The sequence below is a fragment of the Macaca mulatta genome, chromosome 3 (assembly GCF_049350105.2).
Source record: "Macaca mulatta isolate MMU2019108-1 chromosome 3, T2T-MMU8v2.0, whole genome shotgun sequence".
Classification (NCBI taxonomy): Eukaryota; Metazoa; Chordata; class Mammalia; order Primates; family Cercopithecidae; genus Macaca; species Macaca mulatta.
The window spans coordinates 44,084,339-44,108,663 of NC_133408.1; the positions used below are offsets into that span (position 1 = coordinate 44,084,339).

The 24,325-nt window shown below is 48.3% G+C and overlaps 1 protein-coding gene across 10 annotated transcripts in view; it reads left to right on the forward strand.

The window, feature by feature from the left end:
• Positions 1-24,259, forward strand: part of LOC114669804 (uncharacterized) — a 51,782-nt gene extending 27,523 nt beyond the window's left edge. For 3 of the 10 annotated variants that reach the window (XM_077996141.1, XM_077996143.1, XM_077996134.1), the window contains 4 exons: positions 3,582-4,099; positions 5,043-5,255; positions 9,388-9,696; positions 15,526-24,259. Coding sequence is in view for 6 of the 10 variants with exons in the window: in XM_077996134.1 (XP_077852260.1) it covers positions 3,582-3,985 (404 nt within the window). In the remaining 4 variants the exon portion in view is untranslated. Of the gene's footprint in view, positions 1-3,581; positions 4,100-5,042; positions 5,256-9,387; positions 11,437-15,525 lie in introns of those variants that run through there. The other 7 variants (XM_077996142.1, XM_077996144.1, XM_077996135.1 and 4 more) reach the window with 5 other exon arrangements.
• Positions 24,260-24,325: the final 66 nt, after the last annotated feature.

Genomic DNA, 24,325 nt, shown 5'->3' on the forward strand with positions numbered 1-24,325 from the left:
GCAAATTCTTCTCAGACTCTTCCAGAAAATTAAAGGGGAAGGGATTCCTCCAAAGTCTTTCTACAAGGCCAGCATTACCCTAATATGAAAACCAGACAAGAACACAACACAGAAAGAAAACTACAGACCAGTATCCCTGATGAACATAGATGCAAAGATCCTTAACAAAATACTAGCAAACCAAATCCAGCAGCACATTAAAAAGATCCTTCACCATGATCAAGTGGGATTTATCCCAGAGATACAAGGATGGTTCAACATTTGCAAATCAATAAATGTGATGCATCCCATCAACTGAACAAAGGACAAAAACCATGTAATCATCTCAAGAGATGAGGAGAAAGCATTTGAGGAAATTCAACATTGCTTTATGACAAAACTCTGAAAAAAGTAGGCATAGAAGGAATGTATGTCAACTCAATAAAGGCCACATGTAACAAATCCACAGCTAACATCACACTGAATAGGGAAAAGCTTAAAGTTTCTTCTCTTGGAACTGGGACAACATATAAATGCCCACCCTCACCACTCTTATTCAATAGTACTAGACGGAGGTCCATAGTCCTAGACGGAGCAGTTAGTCAAGAGAAAGAAATAAAGGGAATTCAAACTAGAGAAGAGCCGTCAAATCATCCCTGTTTTAAGACAACGTGGTCTTATATATAGAAAATCCTAAAAGCTCCACTAAAAAACTTTTTTTTTTTTTTTTTTTTGAGATGGAGTCTCCCTCTGTCACCCAGGCTGGAGTGCAATGGCACAGTCTCAGCTCACTGCAACCTGTGACTCCTGGGTTCAAGTGATTCTCCTGCCTCAGCCTCCTGAGTAGCTGGGATTACAAGCACGTGCCACCATGCCCAGCTAATTATTGTATTTTTAGTAGAGATGAGGTTTTACCATGTTGGCAAGGATGGTCTTGAACTCCTGACCTTGTGATGTGTCCACCTCGGCCTCCCAAAGTGCTGGGATTACAGGTGTGAGCCATCATGCCTGACTCTAAAAAACTTTTAGAACTGATACATTTAGTGCTCAAGCCTGTAATCCCAGCACTTTGGGAGGCCGAGACGGGCGGATCACGAGGTCGGGAGATCGAGACCATCCTGGTTAACACGGTGAAACCCCGTCTCTACTAAAAAATACAAAAAACTAGCCGGGCGAGGTGGCGGGCGCCTGTAGTCCCAGCTACTCGGGAGGCTGAGACAGGAGAATGGCGTGAACCCGGGAGGCGGAGCTTGCAGTGAGCTGAGATCCGGCCACTGCACTCCAGCCTGGGTGACAGAGCGAGACTCTGTCTCAAAAAAAAAAAAAAAGAACTGATACATTTAGTAAAGTTGCAGGATATAAAAATCAACAGACAAAAATCAACATTACTTCTGTATATTGACAGTGAACTAGCTGAAAAATAAATGGAGAAAGCAATCCCATTTACAGTAGCTATAAAAAAATACCTACGAGTAAATTTAACCAAGGAGGAGAAGGTCTCTGTAAGGGAAACTATAAAACACTGGTGAAATAAATTGAAGAGGACACACAGAAAAACGGAAAGATACCTTATGCTGATGGATTGCAAGAATTCATACTGTGAAAATGATCAGACTACCAAAAGCAATCTACAGATTCAATGCAATCCCTATCAAAATACCAATTCTTCACAGAAATAGCAAAAACAATCCTACAATTCATATAGAACCACAAAAAAAACCCAAATAGCCAAAGCAGTCCTGAGCAAGAACAAAGCTGAAGGCATCACACTAAATGACTTCAAAATATACTACAAAGCTACAGGAATTAAAGCCTCATGGCACTGGCATAAAAACAGATACAAAGACCAATGAAACAGAACAGAGAACCCAGAAATAAATCCGTACATCTACAGTGAAGTCTTTTTTTTTGAGATGGGATCTCACTCTGTTACCCAGGCTGGAGTGCGGTGGTACAGTCTCAGCTCTCTGTAGCCTTGACCTCCTCAGGCTCAGGTGATTCTCCCACCTCAGCCTCCAAAGTAGCTAGGACCACAGGCATGTACCATCATCACACCAAGCTATTTGTGTGTGTGTGTGTGTGTGCGCGTGCACACGTGTGTGTGTATTTTTTTGTAGAAACAGAGTTTCACCACGGTGCCCAGCCTGGTCTCAAACTCCTGGCTCCAGCAGTCCACCTACTTCACCATTCCAAAGTGATAAGATTATAGGCGTGAGCCACTGTGCCTGGCCAGTGGATGCATTTTTGACAAAGGCACCAAGAACATTCATTGGGGAAAGGACAGTCTCTTCAATAAATGGTAGGAAAACTGGGTATCCATAAACAGAAGGATGAAACTTGATCCCTATTTCTCATCATATACAAAAATAAACTCAAAATGAATTTAAGTCTTAAATGTAAGACCCAAAGCTATGACATTACTAGAAGAAAACACAGGGAAAACACTTCAGGACATTGGTCTTGGCAAAAATTGTATTATAAGACCTTGGCCAGGTGTGATGGCTCACATCTGTAATCCCAGCACTCTGGGAGGCTGAAGTGGTCAGATCACTTGAGGTTAGGAATTCGAGACCAGCCTGGCCACGTGGTGAAACCTGTCTCTACTAAAAATCTAAAAATTGGCCAGATGTGGTGGCGCATGCCTGTAGTCCCAGCCACTTGGGAGGCGGAGGCAGGAGAATGGCTCAAACCTGAGAGGTAGAGGTTGCAGTGAGCTGAGATTGCACCCCTACACTCCAGCCTGGGCAACAGAGCAAGACCCCACAGGTTCTTTGGGTGGTCTCTGAATGTCATACAACTCTTATATATTTTATTTAAAAATTGTTTTGACACAAAGTCATGCTGGGTTGCCCAGACTGGAGTGCAGTGATAAGATCATAGCTCACTGCAGCTTCTAACTCTGGGGCTCAAGCAATCCTCCTGCCACCTCAGTCTCCCAAGTTGTTGGAACACAGGTGCCAGCCACCACACCTGGCTAATTTAGTTTGGTTTTGTTTTTTTAGAGATGGGGTCTTGCTATGTTGCCTACGCTGGTCTTGAACTGCTGGCCTCAGGCAATCTTCCTCCCTTGGCCACCCAAAGAGATGGAATTACAAGCACGAGCCACTGTGCACAGCTGAGATTTTTCAACTTAGTCTTTTTGTACATGTGATATTTTATTCATAGAATCCATAAATGGTAGGGAAATTTCTGAGTTCAGAGCAATACATATAATATAAAACGTGATATATAGACTAGAGTTTCTTAGCCGTACTGGAGGAGCTGGCTTTAGGTGATCCATGGACTCCCTGAAATTGGGGACACCAGTGGAAATATGTATGAGCTCATGGGCAGATTCCTGTGATTTTCAGACTTCAAAATGTCTCTTGGACTCAAAGATGCCTTAGGGCAGAGGACATGTGTATCCCCAGTATAGAATCTCGGACAGTGAATGTCAGTGAACATTCGGCAGAAAAGCTCTGCCAAATTCAGTGCTCTGATGTGACTTTTTCATCAAGTCAAGGTTCCTGGGATCTCTTGTACATGATCATCTCACTCTTGTAAGGTTTCATCGTTTCTGCTTACCCTAGTTTTATTTCCCACCCTGTTCCCTCTCCCACCAGACTGGACTCTGAAATGGGCATGTACAGAGAAGAGGAGACCCCACCATGCCTCAGGCTTTGAGTGGAGAGGACACAGCCTCTGCTGGGACAGGGAACAGAGGGATGCGGAGACCCTGAAGATGCTTATGGACAGTGGTCTGAGGTCGGGACAGTGGCAGGAGATACCTTTCACTCAGCATCTCCAGGACAAGAGATCAGCCTGGCAGTTACATGTGTTTTTCTTCAAACTGGTTGCCAGGTTGGAATGGCCAATGACATCAGATATTCCAACCTTCCTGACTGGAAGGACCGGACTCCGTGGGTGCCTGGGAGCTGAAGTGGACAACAGTATCTTCTCAGAGCTGTTCTCCACTCCTGACTTCTCCCAGCCTCGAGAATTCATAACACACTCTTCTGGCTCCTAGCAGAGTCCAGAAAAAGGCCTTGGGCAGAACAGAGACTCTGTCCATGGAATGGGACAGATTTTGGGAAAAATCATGACCATCCTGCTCGCCGAGCATAAGGAGGAGAGCCCCCAGGTGAGCACCTCAGGGTACCCCCTCTGGGAGGTGGGGGATGATGAAGTGTCGGGACCATCAGGTGAGGTGACTGGAGGAAGAAGAGGTGGGATAGGATTGACTAAGACAAAGGAAGGGGGCCAGGCATGGTAGCTCACGCCTGTAACCCCAACACTTTGGGAGGCCGAGGCAGGCAGATCACCTGAGGTCAGGAGTTCAAGACCAGCCTGGCCAATATGGTGAAACCCCATCTCTACTAAAAGTACAAAAATTAGCTGGGCGGTAATGATGCGCGCCTGTAATCCCAGCTACTCTGGAGGCTGAGACAGGAAAATCGCTTGAGTCTGGGAGGAAGAGGTTGCAGTGAGCCGAGATCGCTCTATTGCACTCCAGTTTGGAGAAATTCAGGCTGGGTTCTGTGGCTCACACCTGTAATCCCAGCACTTTGGGAGGCCAAGGCAGGAGGATCACTTGAGGCCAGGAGTTTGAGACCAGCCTGGCCAACAAGGTGAAACCCTGTCTCTACTGAAAGTACAAAATTGAGCTGGGCATTATTGCAGGCACCTGTAATCCCAGCTACCAGAGAGGCTGAGGCAGGAGAATAACTGGAATCCAGGAGACAGATGTCGCAGTGAGCTGAGATTGCACCACTACACTCCAGCCTGGGAGACAAAGCAAGATTCTGTCTCGAAACAAACAAACAAACAAACAAAAAACGGAGGGACTCAGAGAGCCAGGGACCAGGGAAGGACGTGAGGAAATGTTCTGAGGACAGAGAAACGGAAGAATGGGGAGGGGAAGGAGCGGCACGTGGGGTTGACATAGGACAAAGTCAGAAAGATGGCTTGGAGAAGCCGGCAGTCTACAAGGCTGGGGAGGATGGAGAGTGGTTTGGGGTTAGGGGTCGGGGTCTAAGGTGATCAGTTGCAGAAGCATTACACGGTGGTCTGGTTTCTTTACTCAGCCCCTGGGGTAGATCCCAGACCCTCACGCAGGTCCCTTTGCTGGAAAAGGAAGAGGGAGTGGTCAGACCAATCTGAGGAGGAGCCAGAGAAGGAGCTCACCCCTGAGGAGACCTGGGTGGCGGAGACGCTGTGTGGCCTCAAGATGAAGCTGAAGCAACGGCGAGTGTCGTCCGTGCTCCCTGAGCACCAGGAGGCCTTCAATAGCCAGCTTGGTAGGAGGACACCCCAGAGAGCACCTCCAATCCTATTCTAAAAAAGAGGAAATTTCCAATAACCACTCTTTTCCAATGGGAAAAATATGCCCCCAGTGGGTGAGCTCTCCATCTGGGAGGACTCAGAAGTGATCACTCATGAGGGACGCTTAGGAGACGATAGAGGATTAGGCTAGACTTGATAAAGGTCGGTGCTTGGGATATGAAAGCTTGGTTTTGGGCCAGGTGTGGTGGCTCATGCCTGAGATCCCAGCACACTGGGAGGCTGAGGCAAGCGGATTGCTTAAACTCAGGACTTTGAGGATGTAATGAGCTATGACTGCACCACTGCACTCCATCCTGGGTGACAGAGCAAAACCCTGTCTCAAAAGAAAAACAAAGCCCAGGTGTGGTAGCTCATGCCTGTAATCCCAGTACTTTGGGAGGCCGAGACAGGTGGATCACTTGAGGTCAGTTGTTCGAGACCAACCAGACCAATATAGCGAAACCTCATTTATGCTAACAATACAAAAATTAGCCAGGCGTGGTGGTGCACGCCTGTAATCCCAGCTACCCGGGAGGCTGAGACAGGAGAATCGCTTGAACCTGGGAGGCGGAGGTTGCAGTGAGCCGAGATCACACCACTGCACTCCAGCCTGGGCAACAGAGCAAGACTCCGTCTCAAAAAGGAAAAAATAAAAAATAAAACATAAAGAGTTTGGGGAGCTACAGAGAGGGGAGACCAGAGTTATTTCACCCTGGGCTGTAGTCATCCTTGTTGGAATCTGACTTCATTCATTCAATGGAATTTGGGAAGGGGGTGTATATGGAATAAATGTGTCTGGGATAGCTGCATTCAGCATTGCACACCCCCAACTAGGGAAATGGATCACCTTCTCAGGACAACTTGATCCAGCTGCCTGCTTGGGGTCAGAAGTAAAGACTAACCGGGACCTCCACAAGAAGTCCCGTCCCCTGGATACAAACAGGGGGAGGGCGGTGGCAGCACCTGGCTTCTTATTGCATGCAGATGTCAGCTGGCCACGTGAAGCCCCATTTCACCACCTTCAGAGGCCATCTGCCAAGCGCATCTATTCTAGATCCTACAGCTGTGATCACACGCACTGAGTGGGTGTGAAGAGCTGGGCATCCAGGACTTTCCAGCCCAACCCCGCAGGGTCTTTCTTCTTGGCCCCAGTCTCTGGCTTCTGTTAATGTGGCTGCGAGGACAAGCTCTCTCTCCCCGCATACAGGACTGTCACGCCATCCACGTGCAGTGTGAGGTCAGCCTTTCCTGGGTGGTTGAAGAATCTGTGCGAGTTGACATTATTATATTAAAGCATAATTGTATTAATTGAATTTCAGTAGAGACTGTGTGGCTCAGGCTGGAGGGCGGTGGCTCTTCACAGGTGTCATCCCACTGCTGATCAGCTCGCAAGCTTTGACCTGCTCCGTGTCTGACGTGGGCCGGTTCACCTCTCCTTAGGCAACCTGGTGGTCCCCTGCTCCTGGGAGGTCACCAATTAATGCCAAACTCCTGGGATCGAGCGATCCCCTCACCTCAACCTCCCAAGGAGCTGGGACTACAGGCATGAGCCACCACACCCAGCACAGTTGACATTTCTTGTGTGCACCCAGAAATGTCATCCTGGTGACCAAGGAGAGAATATGATGCCCCCTGTTTATAAGAGCCCAGTGCCCACGCTATAATGGGGTTACCAAGTGTCTATCAGTGCTCGGACAAAAAGTCTTCCATGAGAAGGAGTGAGGCTCAGCCAGGCACAGTGACTCAGCTCTATAATCCCAGCACTTTGGGAGGCAGAGGAGGGAGGATTGCTTGAGGCCAGGAGTTTGAGGCTAGCCTGGGCAACACAGTGAGAACCAAGCCCCCCCACACACCCCCCAAAAATTAAAAAATTAGCCTAGCATGTTTGCAAGTTCCTGTGGTCCCAGCTACTCAGGAGGCTGAATCGGGAGGATTGCATGAGCCCAGGAGGTCAAGGCTGCAGTGAGCTATGATAACATCACTGCACTGCAGCCTGGGCACCACAGCAAGACCCTGCCCCTAAAAATTAAAACATTAACAATAAAAATAAAGATCACCCGGGCAGCTTAAAATTCAGGTTATCCCTGTAGTCAGTGCTACAAGGCATTGACCATTAGCACTGACCAGTGTCTTCAAGAAGCTTCCATCGACCGGGCGTGGTGGCCCATGCCTGTTATCCCAGCACTTTGAGAGGCCTAGGTGGGCGGATCACGAGGTCAGGAGATCAAGCCCATCCTGGCTAACACGGTGTAACCCCGTCTCTACCAAAAACGCAAAAAATGAGCCGGGCATGGTGATGGGCGCGTGTAGTCCCAGCTACTCAGGAGGCTGAGGCAGGAGAATGGCGTGAACCCGGGAGGCGGAGTTTACAGTGAGCCGAGATTGCACCACTCCACTCCAGCCTGGGCGACAGAGCAAGACTCTGTCTCAAAAACAAAACAAAAAGAAGCTTCCATCAGAGGCTGCAAAATGGTACCCACAGGCCAAGCCCAGCTGTAGATTGCCTTGACTGGCCCATGAAGAGTTTGAAAATAATTGTAACTAACTGCCAATATTCAAACATTTGGAGATTTCCTGTGAAAAAACAATCTGCATTTTCCAATTCTCTGGCCACACGGAGCCCACATTCGGGCCTAGTAAGTGCCCAGGAGCTGGGCTACAAATGCAGCTACCCCTTTAGAGTTGGCCTCGATGCCCACAGGCCTCTCTTCCGGGGGCCAGGTCTGCTCAAGCCTGTGGACACCTCACCAGCCCTGCTGGAAAAGTGCAATTCCCAGAGTGCGTTCTGACCAGGAAGGACTCCTCAGAGCTCCTGAGGAAGGCATGGGCCTCTGGCCTGAGGCTCACTGCAGCTGTCCCAACGCTGCCACCACCTCCGGGCTGTGGTTTTGTCTTGTTTTGTTTTGTTTTAGAGACAGTTACACTCTGTGATCTAGGCTGGAGTGCAGTGGTGCAGTCATAGCTCACTGCAGCCTTGAACTCCGGGCCTTAAGTGATCCTCCCGCCTCAGCCTCCTGAGTAGCTGGGACTATAGGTGCCCACCACCACATCTGGTTCAGTTTTGAATTTTTTTATAGAGATGTTGCCCAGGCTGGTCTCAGACTCCTGACCTCGAGCAATCCTCCTGCCTCCACCTCCCAAAGTGCTGGAATTATAGGCTTGTGTCACCCCACCTGGCTAATTTTTATTTGCCTATTTATTTTTGAGACAGGGTCTCATTCTGTCACCCGGGCTGGAGTGCAGTGGCACGAGCATAGCTCACTGCAGCCTCAAACTCCTGGCCTCGAACGATCCTCCCACTTCAGCCTCCTGAGTGGCTGGGATTACAAGTTCATGCCTCAACACCTAGCTCATTTTTAAGTTATTTGTGGAGATGGGATCTTGCCATTGTTCCCAGGGTGGTCTTGAAGTCCTGGCCTCCAGCGATCCTCCTGTCTTGGCCTCCTAAAGTGTTGGGATTACTGGTGTGAGCCGTTGCACCAGACCCTGGTGTGTCTCTATGAGCGACTTCCCCACACATGACCTCACCTGACCCTCAGAGGAACCATCCAGAGATAGAAGGGACAAGGTCATTACCTGCGGAGGGAGAGCCCTTGGGCCGGATAAATGGCGCAAGGTATGGGCTGAAGCTTCCCTTGGGAGGGAAGGGACATAGGTCATGGGACAAGGTGATGTGGCCTGGACACTGTGGGGCACTTTCTGATCCTGGATGAAAGTAAGGACGTAGGAAGGATGGGAGCGTGGAGTAATAGCAGAGTGGGTGAGAGGAGAAAGTGGAGGCCCAGCCTGAAGACGGAGGGGACAATGGTGGGAGGTGATGGGCAGTGGAGATGCCAGCCTGGCCCAGCTGGGACTCAGAGCCGTGGCAGCGGCGCCCCCTGGTGGCCGTGAGGACGCCTGCTTCCCCTTCCCTGGGGGTTTGATGGCACCATCATGGCAGAAATGATTCAAAGCTGAGCAGGTGCCAGGCACCGTTCAATGTGCACAATACGTGGGTGTTTCGCTTTTAAATTGTTTATTTAAGAGATTATTTTTAAAAATTAACAGGCAATTTCCTTGGGTCTTGAAGTCATAATTTTTCTTTTTTTTTCTTTTTTTTTTCCTAAGACAGAGTCTCATTCTGTCGCCCCGGCTAGAAGGCAGTGGCGCAATCACAGCTCACTGCAGCCTCGACCTCCTGCCTCCCAGGCTCAAGCAGTCCTCCCACCTCAGCCTCCCGAGTGGCTTGGACTACAGGTGCACACCACCACGCCCGCCCAATTTATACATTTTTTGTAGTGACAAGATCTCACTGTGTTGCCCTAGCTGGTCTTGAACTCCTGCACTCAAGTGATCCTCCCGCCGCGGCCTCCCAAAGTGCTGGGATTACAGATGTGAGCCGCCACGCCCAGCCTGCGTGGGTGTTTCTACAAAATCGTAAGTATCTCTCACAACAACCCTGTGATTGCCACTATTATCACTGTCCCTTTTCACAGCCGAGGAGACCCAGGTGCTGGGAACTGAGGACAGTGATATATCCTATGCCGGTGCTATACTGGGATTTGAGCAACCCAGGCCCAGCCCAACCCACTTCAAAAACAAAAGTAGGCCGGGCACAGTGGCTCATGCCTGTAATCCCAGCGCTTTGGGAGGCTGAACTGGGTGGATCACTTGAGGTGAGGAGTTCGAGACCAGCCTGGCCAACATGGTAAAACCCTGTCTCTACTAAAAATACAAAAATGAGCCAAGCGTGGTGGTGGGCGCCTGTAGCCCCAGCTACTCAGGAGGTTGAGGCATGAGAATTGCTTCTTGAACCTGGGAGACAGAGGTTGCAGTGAGCTGAGATCCTGGCATTGCATTCTAACCTGGGTGACAGAGCAAGACTCTGTCTCAAAAAAAAAAAAAAAAGTAGATCCAGCAATTCCACTTCTAGGTAGATGCTCCAAAGAATTGAAAGCAGGGATTCCAGCTGATATTTGTGGGATTTTTTTTAACCTTTTTTTTTTGAGATGGAGTCTCACTCTGTCCCCTAGGCTGGAGTGCAGTGGCTAGATCATAGCTCACTGCAGCCTCAGCCTCCCAGGCTAAAGCAATTCTCTTGCCTCAGCCTCTCAAGTAGCTGGGACTACAGGCATTCCTCACCATGCCCAGCTAAGTTTTTTGTTTTTTGTAGAGATGGGGACCTGCTATGTTGGCCAGGCTGGTCTCAAACTCCTGGCTTCCAGCAATCCTCCCACCTCAGCCTCCCAAAGTGCTGGGATTACAGGCATGAGCCACTGTACCCATCCTTAACAGATATTTGTACACCCATGTTCATAGCAGCATTATTCACAATAGCCAAGAGGTAGAAGTAACCCAGGAGTCCACCTACCAATGAATAGATAAACAAAATGTGGTCTATCCACACAATGAAATATTATGCAGCCCTAAAAAGGAAATAAAATGCTGACACCTGCTGCTGCATGGATGAACCTTGAGGACATAATGCTCAGTGAAATCAGACAGTCACAGCTGGGCGCAGGGGCTCCCACCTGTAATCCCAGCACTTTGGGAGGCTGAGGTAGGAGGATCACTTGAGCCCAAGAATTCAAGACCAGCCTGAGCAATACAGTGAGACCTCATCTCTACCAAAAAATTTAAAAGCCAAGTGTGGTGGTGTGTTCCTGTAGTCCCAGCTACTAGAGAGGCAGAGGTGGGAGGACTGCTTGAGCCAGGGAGGCGGAGGTTGCAGTGAGCAGAGATCATGCCACTGCACTCCAGCCTGGGGGACAAAGCAAACCCTGTCTCAAAAAAATTTAAAAAAAAAGAATAATAAGAAGAAAAGAAAGTAAGGGAAGGAAGGGAGGGAGGGGATGGGAGGAAATAAGTCAGTCACAAAGAGGCAAATATGGCCAAGTGCTGTGGCTCACACCTGTAATCCCAGAACTTTGGAGGCCAAGGTAAGTGGATCGCTTGAGGTCAGAAGTTTGAGACCAGCCTGGCCAACATGGTGAAACTCCATCTCTAATAAAATACAAAAAATTAGCTGAGTGTGGTGGCGCACACCTGTAATCCCAGCTACTTGGGAGGCTGAAGCGTGAGAATCACTTGAACCCAGGAGGCAGAGGTTGCAGTGACCCAACGTTGCGCCACTGCACTCCAGCCTGGGTGACAGAGTGAGACTCCGTCTCAGAAAAACGACAAAAAGGCTGGGCACAGTGGCTCATGCGCTTTGGAAGGCTGAGGCAGGCAGATCACCTGAGGTCAGGAGTTCAAGAACAGCCTGGCTAACATGGCAAAACCCCGTTTCTACTAAAAATCCAAAAAAATTAGCCAGGTGTGGTGGTGCGCTCCTGTAATCCCAGCTACTCGGGAGGCTGAGGCAGGAGAATCGCTTGAACATGGGAGGCGGAGGTTCCAGTGAGCTGAGATCACGCCACTGCACTCCAGCTTGGACAACAAGAGCAAAACTCCGTTTAAAAAAAAAAAAAAGGCAAATACAGCATGATTCCACTTATATAAGGTACCTAGAATAGTCAAACTGATAGAGACAGTAAAAAAGTGAAATACTGGTTATCAGAGCCTGGGGGTCATGGGGATGGGGAGTGAGGGTTTAATGGGGACAGTTTCAGTTTGGGAAGATGGAAGAGTTCTGGAGATGGATGGTGGTGACGGTTACACAATATTTTTTTTATCTCTCTCTTTTTTTTTCTTTTTTAAGATGGAGTCTCGCTCTATCACCCAAACTGGAGTGCAGTGGTGTGATCTCAGCTCACCGCAACCTCCGCCTCCTGGGTTCAAGCAATTCTCTTGCCTCAGCCTCCTGAGTAGCTGAGATTATAGGTGCGCACCGCCACGCCCAGCTAATTTTTGTATTTTCAGTAGAGATGGGGATTTGCCACGTTGGCCAGGCTGGTCTTGAACTCCTGACCTCCTGCCTGCCTCGGCCTCCCAAAGGGCTGGTGTTACAGGCGTGAGCCACCATGCCCAGCCCGGTTGCACAATATTTTTGATGTAGTAAATGCCACTGAATTGTACCCTCAAAAATAGCTAAAATGGCAAATTTTATGTTACGCATATTTTACCACAATTAAAAAAAAAAAAAAAAAAAAAAAAGCAAGTGTAGGATCCCCTCCCAGCCGGGGCTCTGGCCCTTCGCTGGCCCCACAGTGGAGGAAGGTGGACACGCACTCATTAAGGTGGATACGCACTGACCAGGATTTTGAGCATGGGGTTTTCCCTTCTATAGCCCTGGCCCTCAACCTTCCGTGACAATCGGCTTTCCTCTCTCATGTGATTTGACTTTCCCAGACTGGAACATTCGCTTTCCGTTCGCTTTACTGAACAACTCCTGGACATCCAAACTCTCTCTGTCCTCCGTCTCTCTTCCCTGAAGCTTCCTCGGCACACAGCACACCTAGGCAAGCCTGGGTGGGTACAGGAGTGGTTCACCCCATCCCTGGAACAGGCTCAGACACTTTCGGGCATAAAGGCCCCCTCCCTGGCTTGATGGTCAACCTGTGCCCGGTGTCACACCCATCAAATGACTTTGTATTTCCCAGCTTCTCTTCCACCCCCACTCTCTTGGGAGAGGTCAGGCCCTTCCAGCCCAGAGTGGGGGTCAGCGTGGACCTGGGATTTGATGTATACTCTAAGCTTGGAGGAAAAAAATGATTAAAAAGTCCCCCAAGGGCAGCAGGAAATCGGGCTCTGGCCCCAGATGCATTTGTAACGAAAGGGATTAGACTCTCTTTGCAGCTCCTGTTAAAATCAGCCGCCGCGTCCATGGGTTGATCCAAGAATTCTCTGCAAAGTCTGTAAAATTCCATCCTTGGTCTTGCTTGCTTTAATGACAGTCTGTCACATGTTTGTCCTAATGTGTTCCTTCTCAGCCTGATTTTTTTAACAAACTGGCAACTTTGAAATGTAAAACAGTGAAATCTAGAATTTTCTCCCAGAGAAAAGTTTTCCAGAGAGAACTTCACACACACATACACACACACACACACACACACGCCCATTAGTTGAGAACCATATGCTAAGAGCAACTATGTTTACAAAAGAATAATGTCTTGGCTGGGCATGGTGGTTCATGCCTGTAATCCCAGCACTTTGGGAGGCCGAGACAGGCAGATCACTTGAGCTCAGGAGTTCGAGACCAGCCTGGGCAACGTGGTGAAACCCCATCTCTACAAAACAAATTATCCAGACATGGTTGCACGTGCCTGCAGTCCCAACTATTCAGGAGGCTGAGGTGCCAGGATTGCTGGAGCCTGGGAAGTGGAGGTTGCAGTGAGCCAAGATTGCACCACAGCACTCCAGCCTGGGAGACAGAGTGAGATGCTGCCTCAATAATAATAATAATAATAACAACAACAACATCTTGAAACATCCATTTCTGCCTCTTTCTTGCCTCGGAGACAAAAGAGTGAGCCAGGTTGCAATTTTTTTTCCCCATTCCTCACTCCTGGCGGCAGCCAGGCCACTGGATTCTGAGCTGCTTGTCTCCAGGGAGTTAAGATGGACATGCCAGAGTCAGCTTGCTTCAAGTCTCAGCTCTACATTTGCTAACTTTGGGTAAATCATTCAAGCCTCAATTTCCCCATCTGTAAAACAATGAAGATTATCAATGTGACTGCATCCTACATGGAGTGGACAGCAGACTACATGGGTGTCTCGAGACCAGCAGAGGCAACATAGTCTTGCTCTGTCACCCAGGCTGAAGTGCAGTGGTGCGATTATAGCTCACTGCAGCCTCGAACTTCTGGGCTCCAGTGATCCTCCTGCCTTAGCCTCCAAGTAGCTGGGACTACGGGCATACGTTATCACGCCCCACTAACTTTGTAACTTTTTTGCAGAGATGGGGTCTCACTGTGTTACCCAGGCTGGTCTCAAACTCCTTGCCTCCAGCATTCCTCTTGCCCTACCTCCCAAAGCAGTGGGATTACAGGCGTGAGCCGCTGTGCCTGGCTAATCTTTAAATTTGTGGCAGAGACAGGTGTCGCACGATGTTGCCCAGGCTGAGTCTATATTTTCATACGGTCATTATTCCCCATGCTGAACTTAGAGGCAAAGTCTTATTATTATGGTTGTAGTTGAGAAAACCTGGGCTCAGCAGGTAACAAGGTTCCTCTGAGGTCAGCCAGTTTATAGCACATCTGAGTTGGGACTGGAATTTATTCCCCCCGACAAATCTCCTGTTGTGTACAGGGTGCTGCCTACATAATGCAAAATATCCACAGTAAATTACAGAGAGGTGAGGCTGCAGCTGTAGTCTGCATGACAAAGCAGTCTTTAACATACACACACACACACACACACACACACACACACACACACACATTGCAGTGATCATCACGCACAGTATTCCCCTGTGAGAGAGAGAGAGTTGGCTTTTAGGTTGAAAATAAGCTTGATTTTTTCAGAAAATATTATTGATTCTCTGAAACAAGGAACATTGTCAGATTGCTTTGCCAAAAAGAGATTCAGACAATTTATTTTATTTTATTTTATTTTGAGACAAGGTCTTGCTCTGTTACCCAGGCTGAATGCAGTGATGCAATCATGGCTCACTGCACCGTCAACCTCCTGGGCTCAAGTGATCCTCCTGCCTTAGCCTCCCAAGTAGCTGGGACCACAGGCATGCACCACCACACCTGGCTAATTTTTTATTTTTTTTTAAGAGATAGAGCCTCACTATGTTGCCCAGGCTTACCTCAAACTATTGGGCTCAAGCAGTGCTCCCATCTCAGCCTCCCAAAGTGTGGGGATTACTGGGATTACAGGCGTGAGCCATAGCACCCGGCCTCAGACACATATGATGAAATCTCCAAACTGCTTCTCTATAAAGGACAGACGGTGACTCAAGAACGTGAGCTTGGCCGGGTGTGGTGGCTCACGCCTCTAATCTCAGCACTTTGGGAGGCCAAGGCGGGTGGGTCACTTGAGGTCAGGAGTTCGAGACCAGCCTGACCAACATGGTAAAACCCCATCTCTACTAAAAATACAAAAATTAGCCCGGCATGGTGGCAGGTGCCTCTAATCCCAGCTACTTAGGAGGCTGAGGCAGGAGAATCGCTTGAACCTGGGGGCGGAGCTTGCAGTGAGCTGAGATCGTGCCATTGTACTCCAGCCTGGGCGACAGCGTGCAACTCTGTCTCAGAAAATAAAAGGAAAATAAAAGAAAAAAAAAGAACGTGAGTTCAAGGAACCGGACTCTCACGCCATCTTGTTTCCGCCCCGGGCGTTTATTTGCTTGTTTATTTGTGTTTCTTTCTCCTTCACCAGAAAGCTGACTTCATGAGACCGCGGATCTCATTCGCTGATCGACGCTGCATATTCAGCATCTTGGAGAATGAGGTTCGTGTAGTTAATGAAATCTCACCCAGCAGGGCCGACCCACAGAGAGCCTCTTTGTGAAGAGCGTGCTCCTGAACTCCGCTCCAGAACCAGCTTTGGAAAAGAAAAATCTGAAAAAATTGACCTCAACTAAACTGGTCCAAATCCATGAGCATAACCGAATCTTTCCTCATGCACTCTCCCCTTGGCCCACGTTTAATTTGGCTGCTGATGGTCATGTTTGTTTCAGTGAGGGTGTCACTCTACCCTGGGGGAAGATTTGGGTTCTGTGGGTTGATGTTATTTTATTTTACTATTTCATTTTATTTATTTATTTTAATTTTATTTTTTATTTTATTTTATTTTTTACTTGAGACAGGGTCTCACTCTGTTACCCAGGCTGGAGTGCAGTGGTGGGATCAGAGCTCGCTGCAGCCTCAAACTCCTGGGATCAAGCGATCCTCCTGCCTCAGCCTCCCGAGTAGCTGGAACCATGGATGCATGCCACACACCCAAGTTTTTTTTTATTTCTGGTAGAGACAGGGTCTCGCTATGTTGCCTAGGCTGGTCTCCAACTCCTGGACTCAAGCCATCTTCCCACCTCAGACTCCCAAAATGCTGGGATTGCAGGTGTGAGCCATTAGATGTCGTGATTTAAAACAAAACCCGCTTCTGCGTTTGACATGGGGCCTTTCACTCATGCTCTGGCCCTCTGCCGTGGTGCTGTGGTTCTCATTCTGGGATTTTTATTCCCTCCAACGTGCCTTCCTCTGGTGACATCTATAGGCAGCTGCGTAATTCATGCCCACAAAACAGGACAAACCGAGGAGCCTGGAGCAGCCAGGGTTCCTCTGAAAATAAATATTCTGTATTCTGTTGCATGCACACATATATGCACTTTTTATTTTATTTTATTTTATTTTTTGAGGTGGAGTTTTGCTCTTGTTGCCCAGGCTGGAGTGCAATGGCATGATCTCGGCTCACTGTAACCTCCTCCTGGGTTCAAGCGATTCTTCTGCCTCAGTCTCCTGAGTAGCTAGGATTACAGGCACCCATCACCACACCTGGCTAATTTTTTTTGGTATTTTTAGTAGAGATGGGGTTTCATCATGTTGGCCAGGCTGGTCTCGAACTCCTGACCTCAAGTGATGCACCCACCTCGGCCTCCCAAAGTGCTGGGATTACAGCCATGATGCTTAGCCCATATTTTCTTATTATCAAAAACCCTAATACTTATTATAGCCTCTAACCCACACTTCCCCTTCCAGGAACTTGAAACGTTTACAGAAACTGTGGACATCTCTCCTTCTTGCCTTAAATACCTACAACTGTACAAAACACGTGAAACAGCAGTTTGTTTTCATTTTTGGGAAGGGTCTTTCTCTGCTGTATAGGCTGGAGTACAGTGGCACAATCAGGGCTCATTGCAGCCTCAACCTTCCAGGCTCAAGCGATCATCCCACCTCGGCCTCCTGAGTAGCTGGGATTACAGGTGTGAGCCACCATGGCTGGCTAATTTTTATATTTTTTGTAGAGATGGGGTTTCACCACATTGCCCAGGCTGGTCTTGGACTCCTGAGCTTGAGCGATCTGCCCACCTCAGCCTCCCAAAGTGCTGGGATTACAGGCGTGAGCCACCAAAAGCTTTAATTTTTTTTTTTTTTTTTTTTTTTTTTGAGATGGAGTCTTGCTCTGTCACCCAGGCTGGAGTGCAGAGGCGCCGACTTGGCTCACTGCAACCTCTGCCTCCCCAGTTCAAGCGAGTCTCCTGCTTCAGCCTCCTGAGTAGCTGGGATTGCAGGTGTGCACCACCATGCCCGGCTAATTTTTGTATTTTCAGTAGAGATGGGGTTTTGCCATGTTGGCCAGACTGGTCTCAGACTCCTGACCTCAGGTGATCCGCCCACCTCGGCCTCCCAAAGTGCTGGGATTACAGGCATGAGCCACCACACCTGGCCCACTGCTCCCTTTTGACCAATAATTTGGGAATGTGATTTTAAAAAAGCTGTAATTCTTTATATAGCCTTTAACTCACCCTTCCAGGAACTTAAAATGTTTTATTTTTTTCTTGAGACAAGGTCTCAGTCTGTCACCCAGGCTGGAGTGCAGTGGTGTGAACATGGCTCACTCAGCCTTGATCTCCTGGGCTCAAGCAATCCTCCCACCTCAGCCTCCCGAGTAGCTGAGACTATAGGCATACATTGTCACGCCCGGCTAATTTTAGTATTTTTATTTCCTTGTAGAGACGGGGGGGTCTTGCTGTGTTGAAGCTGGTCTCTAACTCCTACCTCAAGCAATCTTCCCACCTCAGCCTCCCAAAATGTTTTAAAAATTGTGGAGACTTCCCCAACTTATGGCCAAGATGGATTAACCCTCTGGCCTTAAATACCTACAAAACTGTACAATACCTATGAAAAGGGAGTTTTTCGACACCAGTCAATAGGCGGCACTGAAGACCATGATCCCTGGCACAGGAGAAACCAATGAGGCAAATGTTTCCAGGTGCCGCGGAAGGAGGGCAGCCGGGCAGAGCCCAGTAGTCTCCCTGAGCGCAGGAGACAGAGCTGAAAGTGTGAGCAGGCCTGGCCAGGTGCGGTGGCTCACACCTGTAATCCCAGCACTTTGGGAGGCTGAGGTGGGTGGATCATTTGAGGTCAGGAGTTCGAGACCAGCCTAGCCAACATGCTGAAAACCTGTCTCTACTAAAAATACAGAAAATTCAGCTGGGCGTAGTGGTGCATGCTTGTAATCCCAGCTACTCAGGAGGCTGAAGCACAAGAATCACTTGAACCTGGGAGGTGGAGGTTGCAGTGAGCCAAGATCACGCCACTGCCCTCCAGCCTGGGCCACAAAGTGAGACTCCGTCTCCAAAAAAAATAAAAAAGTTGGAGCAGGCCAAAGCAGCTGGAATTTGCAGGATGGAATCCCGCGGGAGAGATGTGCAAAAAAACAAAGTCTGGCGCTTTGCGAAGGATACCTCTTGACTGGAGCTCAGTTGGGTCAGCTCATGCACGGGAGGAAATTACCCAAGCAAGACCAGGGGAAAGAATCACACAATAGAAACAGGCAGAATCATTCCAAAGTCCACAAAAAGCTGGGAACCATTCGTGTTCCCAGCAGGCAAAGTGAAAAGCCTCATAATACCTGGGGCATTGAGTCACGCATTCAGAGGGGCATTGCCTTCGTGGGGTGGCAGAATTGGCCCCAGACTAAGGGTTGCTCTAGTTTTGCAAGTCTCAAAAGGATCACACGCCTGGGCACGGCGGCTCATGCCTGGAATCGCAGCACTTTGGGAGGCCGAGGCAGGCGGATCACCTGAGGTCAGGAGTTTGAGACCAGCCTGGCCAACTTGGTGAAACCCCCTCTCTACTATAAATACAGAAATTAGCCAGGCTTGGTTGTGCGCACCTGTAGTCCCAGCTACTCGGGAGGCTGAGGTGGGTGCATCGCTTGAACCCGGGAGGCAGAGGTTGCAGTGAGTCGAGATTGTGCCACTGCAGTCCAGCCTGGGTGACAGACTGAGACTCCCTCTCAAAAAAAAAAAAAAAAGGAAAGAAAAAGGATTATGCTATTTCCAAGTCACTTAACCATGTCCCAGAACAAAGCTCAAGAATATATTTTTTAAACAGAAGAATATTCAGCGCCCAACCAGGTAAAATTCACAATACCTGGTATCCAGTAAATACCAGGGATGGCAGGAAGTGTTGGCTCACACTTATAATCCCAGCACTTTGGGAGGCTGAGGCAGGAGGACAGCCTGAGGCCAGGAGTTCAAGACCCGACTGGGCAACATCATCTCTACAAAAGTAAAACTAAAAAATTAGCCAGGGGAGGTGGTGCACACGTGTAGACCCAGCCAGTTGAGAGGCTGAGGTGGGAGGATCACTGAAGCCCGGGAGGTTGAGGCTGCAGGGAGCTATGGTGGCACCACTGCACTCCAGTCTGGGCGACACAGCAAGATCCTGTCTCTAAAAAATAATAATCACCAGGTATGCCAAGAAGCAAGGATTATACCCCAGGAAGAAGAGAAAAACCAATGAAATGAAATGACAAAGATAGAATTAATAGATTAAAACAGCTACTATAACTGTTTGATATGTTCAAGAAGGTAAATGAAAATATGAGCACATTATGGGTAAGTATGATGGCTCACACCTGTCATCCCAGCACTTTGGGAGGCTGAGACGGGCGAATCACGAGGTCAGGAGTTTGAGACCATCCTGTCCAACAAGGTGAAACCCTGTCTCTAGTAAAAATACAAAAATTAGCCAGGCATGGTGGCACATGCCTGTAATCCCAGCTACTCAGGAGGCTGAGGCAGGAGAATTGGTTGAACCTGGAGGGCGGAGGTTGCAGTGAGCCAATATCGCCTCATGGCACTCCAGCCTGGGCAAGGAGAGCGAAACTCCGTCTCAAAAGAAAAAAAAAGAAAGAAAAAAGAAAACTCACTGGGCGTGGTGGCTCACACCTGTAATCTCAGCACTTCCTGAGGCCGAGGCAGGTGGATCACTTGAGGTGAGCAAGGTCTCAGAGCCCCAGCACCAGGAAGTGGTCGATTGCAGGGTTGGTAAAAAGAATTTACTGACATCAGGCTGGGCATGGTGGCTCACATCTGTAATCCCAGCACTTGGAGAGGCCAAGGTGGGTGGATCCCTTGAGGTCAGCAGTTCAAAACCAGCCTGGCTAACGATGGCCAGGTGAAATGTAGCAATGGTGTAACCCCATCACTACTAAAAATACAAAAATTAGCTGGGCATGGTGGTATGGGCCTGTAATCCCACCTACTCAGGGGGCTGAGGCATGAGAATTGCTTGAACCCAGGAGGTGGAGGTTGCGGTGAGCCAAGATCACACCACTGTACTCCAGCCTGGGGCACAGAGCCAGACTCTCTCTCAAAAAAAAAAATAAATAAATAAAATAAAAATAAGAAAACTGATGTTCTAAGAGATTAAGTCAATTTCCCCAGGTCAGACAGCTAGAAAAGCCAAAGGCAGGATGGGATCTCCTGTCTCCTGAGCTTCTTTCTATCCATTCAAGGTCATATCTAGATAAGAACATGAGGGTTTTTTAAAATTATTATTTTTTGGAGACAGGTTCTCGCTCTGTTGCCCAGGCTGGAGTGCAGTGGCACAATAGTAGCTCACTGCAGTCGTGAATTCCTGGGCTCAAGGAATCCTCCCACCCCAGCCTCCCAGGTAGCTGGAACTACTGGCAGGCACTACCAGGCCTAGCTAACTTTTTAAATGTTTGTAGACATGGGGTCTCACTATGCTGCTCAGGCTGGTCTGAAACTCCTGGCCTGCAGCAATCCTTCTACCTCGGCCTCCCAAAGTGCTGGGATTCCAATCGTGAGCCACTGCACCCGGCCAACATGAGAGTTCTTGAGGCTTTGGAACAATCCTCTGAATTCAACTCCGACATCTGTCCCAGGTCTTGAAGCTTTTTTTTGTTTGTTTTTTTGAGACAGAGTCACGCTCTGTCATCCAGTCTGGAGTGCAGTGGCGCGATCTCAGCTCACTGCAAGCTCCGCCTCCCGGGTTCACGCCATTCTCCTGCCTCAGCCTCCCGAGCAGCTGGGACTACAGGCGCCCACCACCACGCCCGGCTAATTTTTTGTATTTTTTAGTAGAGATGGTGTTTCACCATGTTAGCCAGGATGGTCTCGATCTCCTGACCTCGTGATCCGCCCACCTCGGCCTCCCAAAGTACTGGGATTACAGTCTGAGCCACCGCGCCCGGCCAGTGTTTTTTTATTGGATGGTTTTTCCTGGGGTCTGAATCTCATGGGGACGTCTGACCAATAGAGAGAGACCCCCGCCCCGCCAGAGAACCCACATCATGGACAAGTGCAGACAGATAAAAATACGGGACCCTGGAGCCAGAGATGCCGCCTCTCTCATTATGTGCGGTTTAGTTGCAGTTTCTCCTTAATTAACTCACTTAAGTCTTCATTAAATGTTGCCTCCAGCTCATCCGTAAGTTGAGACGGAGCCGCTCACATTTCTTGTTCATGAAAAAATCAGCGTCCTGTAGCATTTTGTTTCTTTTCTGCTATAGCATTTCACACGTGCCTAAGCAGTTTGGGATATGCAGATCCCGATATGTATCTATATCTGTATCTATATCTATCTATATATCTATATATATTTTTGCCCCTGCTCAAAAACTGAAACATTGATTTAGTGACCACAGAGTTGGCCAGATAGCAAAAACAGCAAGAACAGGTTTTGGGTGAAAACTGCTGGAGAACTTCTTGGCAAGAAGTCCTCAAATGTGGTAGCCTGGAGGTGGCTCACTAATGCTGACACCAAATGTGTGTGCCACAGGTGATGGTGGTTATAATTGTGGCTGGTTTTCAGCAGGATGGGACGCAGGTGAGCTTTAAGAATCCCAGTTCTGGCCGGGCGCGGTGGCTCACGCCTGTAATCCTAGCACTTTGGGAGGCCGAGGCGGGTGGATCACCTGAGGTCAGGAGTTCAAGACCAACCTGACCAACATGGTGAAACCCCGTCTCTACTGAAAATACAAAATTAGCCAGGCTTGGTGCTGCATGCCTGTAATCCCAGCTACTCGGGAGGCTGAGGCGGGAGAATGGCTTGAACCCAGGAGGCAGAGGTTGCGGTGAGCCGAGATTGCACCATTGCCCTCCAACCTGGGCAATAAGAAACGAAACTCTGTCTCAAAAAAAAAAAAAAAAAACCAGTTCTTGGGGAGGAAGTTGGCACAGAACCATCTGGGTCATGTGATCGACACTTCCACTGTGTTTTCCAAAGGAAATTTACATTCAGGAAGGAAAACATGTTGAAGAGTGGAAGGAGAGCCAAGAGAGTTGCTCAGTACTTGAGCAATGCATTTGTTATTCCGAGGAAAGTGAGTTTAGCGGGGAAGGAGGGTTCCAGTTCCTCCTATGCCCTCGCCAATGCCTGGCATGGGTCAGCCTTCCTCATTCTGGGCACTTTCATTAATGGGTATTGGCATCTCATTGTGGTTTTATTTATTTATTTGTAATTTATTGTTGTTGTTAGAGATGGGAACTCGCTATGTTGCCCAGGCTGGTCTCAAACTCCTGGGCTCAAGTGATCATCCTGCCTCGGCCTCCCAAAGCATTGAAGTTGCAAGCATCAGCCACCACACTCGGCCTATTTTTTTAATTAAAAGAAAATTTTAGAGACAGGGTCTTGCTATGTTGCCCAGGCTAGAGTACAGTGGCTATTCACAAGCACGAACATTGCACACTACAGCCTCAAACTCCTGAGCTCAAGTGATCCTCCTGCCTCAGTCTCCTGAGTGGGTGGAACTACAGGCGTGTGCCACTGGGCCCTCATGGTGGCTTGAATCTGCGTTCTCTAATGATGAATAACGTTAAGCATCTTTTCCTATGCTCATTTGCTGTCCATATTGAAAATTTGTTTTAAAGATAGGATCCATACGCCAGCATGTTTGTATTGTGAAAGATGATAAAGTCTCAGGACCCCAAACTCACTCTGCCAAAGAGAAAGTCAAGCTTGGAAACAGTCGTGCAATGCTGCTTTCCCTTTTGTTCCCAAGCAGAGAGCTATATTTTCTTTTTTTCTTTATTTTTGGGGACAGAGTTTCATTCTGTCACCCAGGCTGGAGTGCAGTGGTGCAATCTCGGCTCACTGCAAGCTCCGCCTCCCAGGTTCACACCATTCTCCTGCCTCAGCCTCCCAAGTAGCTGGGACTACAGGTGCACACTACCATGCCCGGCTAATTTTTTGTATTTTTAGTAGAGATGGGGTTTCACCATGTGAGCCAGGATGGTCTCGATCTCCTGACCTCGTGATCCTCCCACCCTCGCCTCCCAAAGTGCTGGGATTACAGGCGTGAGCCACCATGCCCAGCCACAGAGAGCTATATTTTCATAACCCCGTGTTCTAGCCTCATGCATAAGCCAGGTGCCCACCATGATAGAAGTTTACATATCTTCCCAGATGGTCTCCCTCACAAGTTGCTCACAAAGTGAGCCCCTAATTCTTTCAGGATACATCTGCCCCTATAAACTAGCCCTAAAAGCAAGTTCTGCTAAATCTCACACTGACGATGTCAATTACCAGCTTATTTTCACATAGATAGGACAAGCACAAGACCATAAATCATCCTTCCACCTATCCTGAGATAAATGCAGCATGGCCCCATTTCCCCTACTCCCTCTTTGCACATGTTTACTTTATCTTATGTAAAATGTACATTTACTGAGCTGAAGATGAATGCAGCATAAACTCTTTACTCCTTTTCACATGTTTATCTTATGTAAAATGCAGATTTACTGAGCTCAAGATAAATGCAGAATAAACTCTTTACTCCTTCTTTTCACGTGTTTATCTTATGTAAAATGTAGATTCACCAGGCTTGAGATGAACACACCATGGACTCCTCTACTCCCTCTTTTCACATGTTTAATCTTATGTAAAATGTAGATTTACTGAGCTCAAGATGAATGCATCACGGACTCTTTACTCTCTCTTTTCATGTTTATCTTATGTATAATGTAGATTTACTGGGCTTGAGATGAGCACACCATGGACTCCTCTACTCCTTCTTTTCACATGTTTATCTTATATAAAATGTAGATTCACTGGGCTTACGATGAATGCATTACAGACTCTTTACTACTTTTCAAGTTTACTGTCTCTTACGTAAAATGTAGATTTACTGAGCTCAAGATAAATGTATCGTGGACTCTTTACTCCTTCTTTTCACATGTTTATCTTATGTAAAATGTAGATTC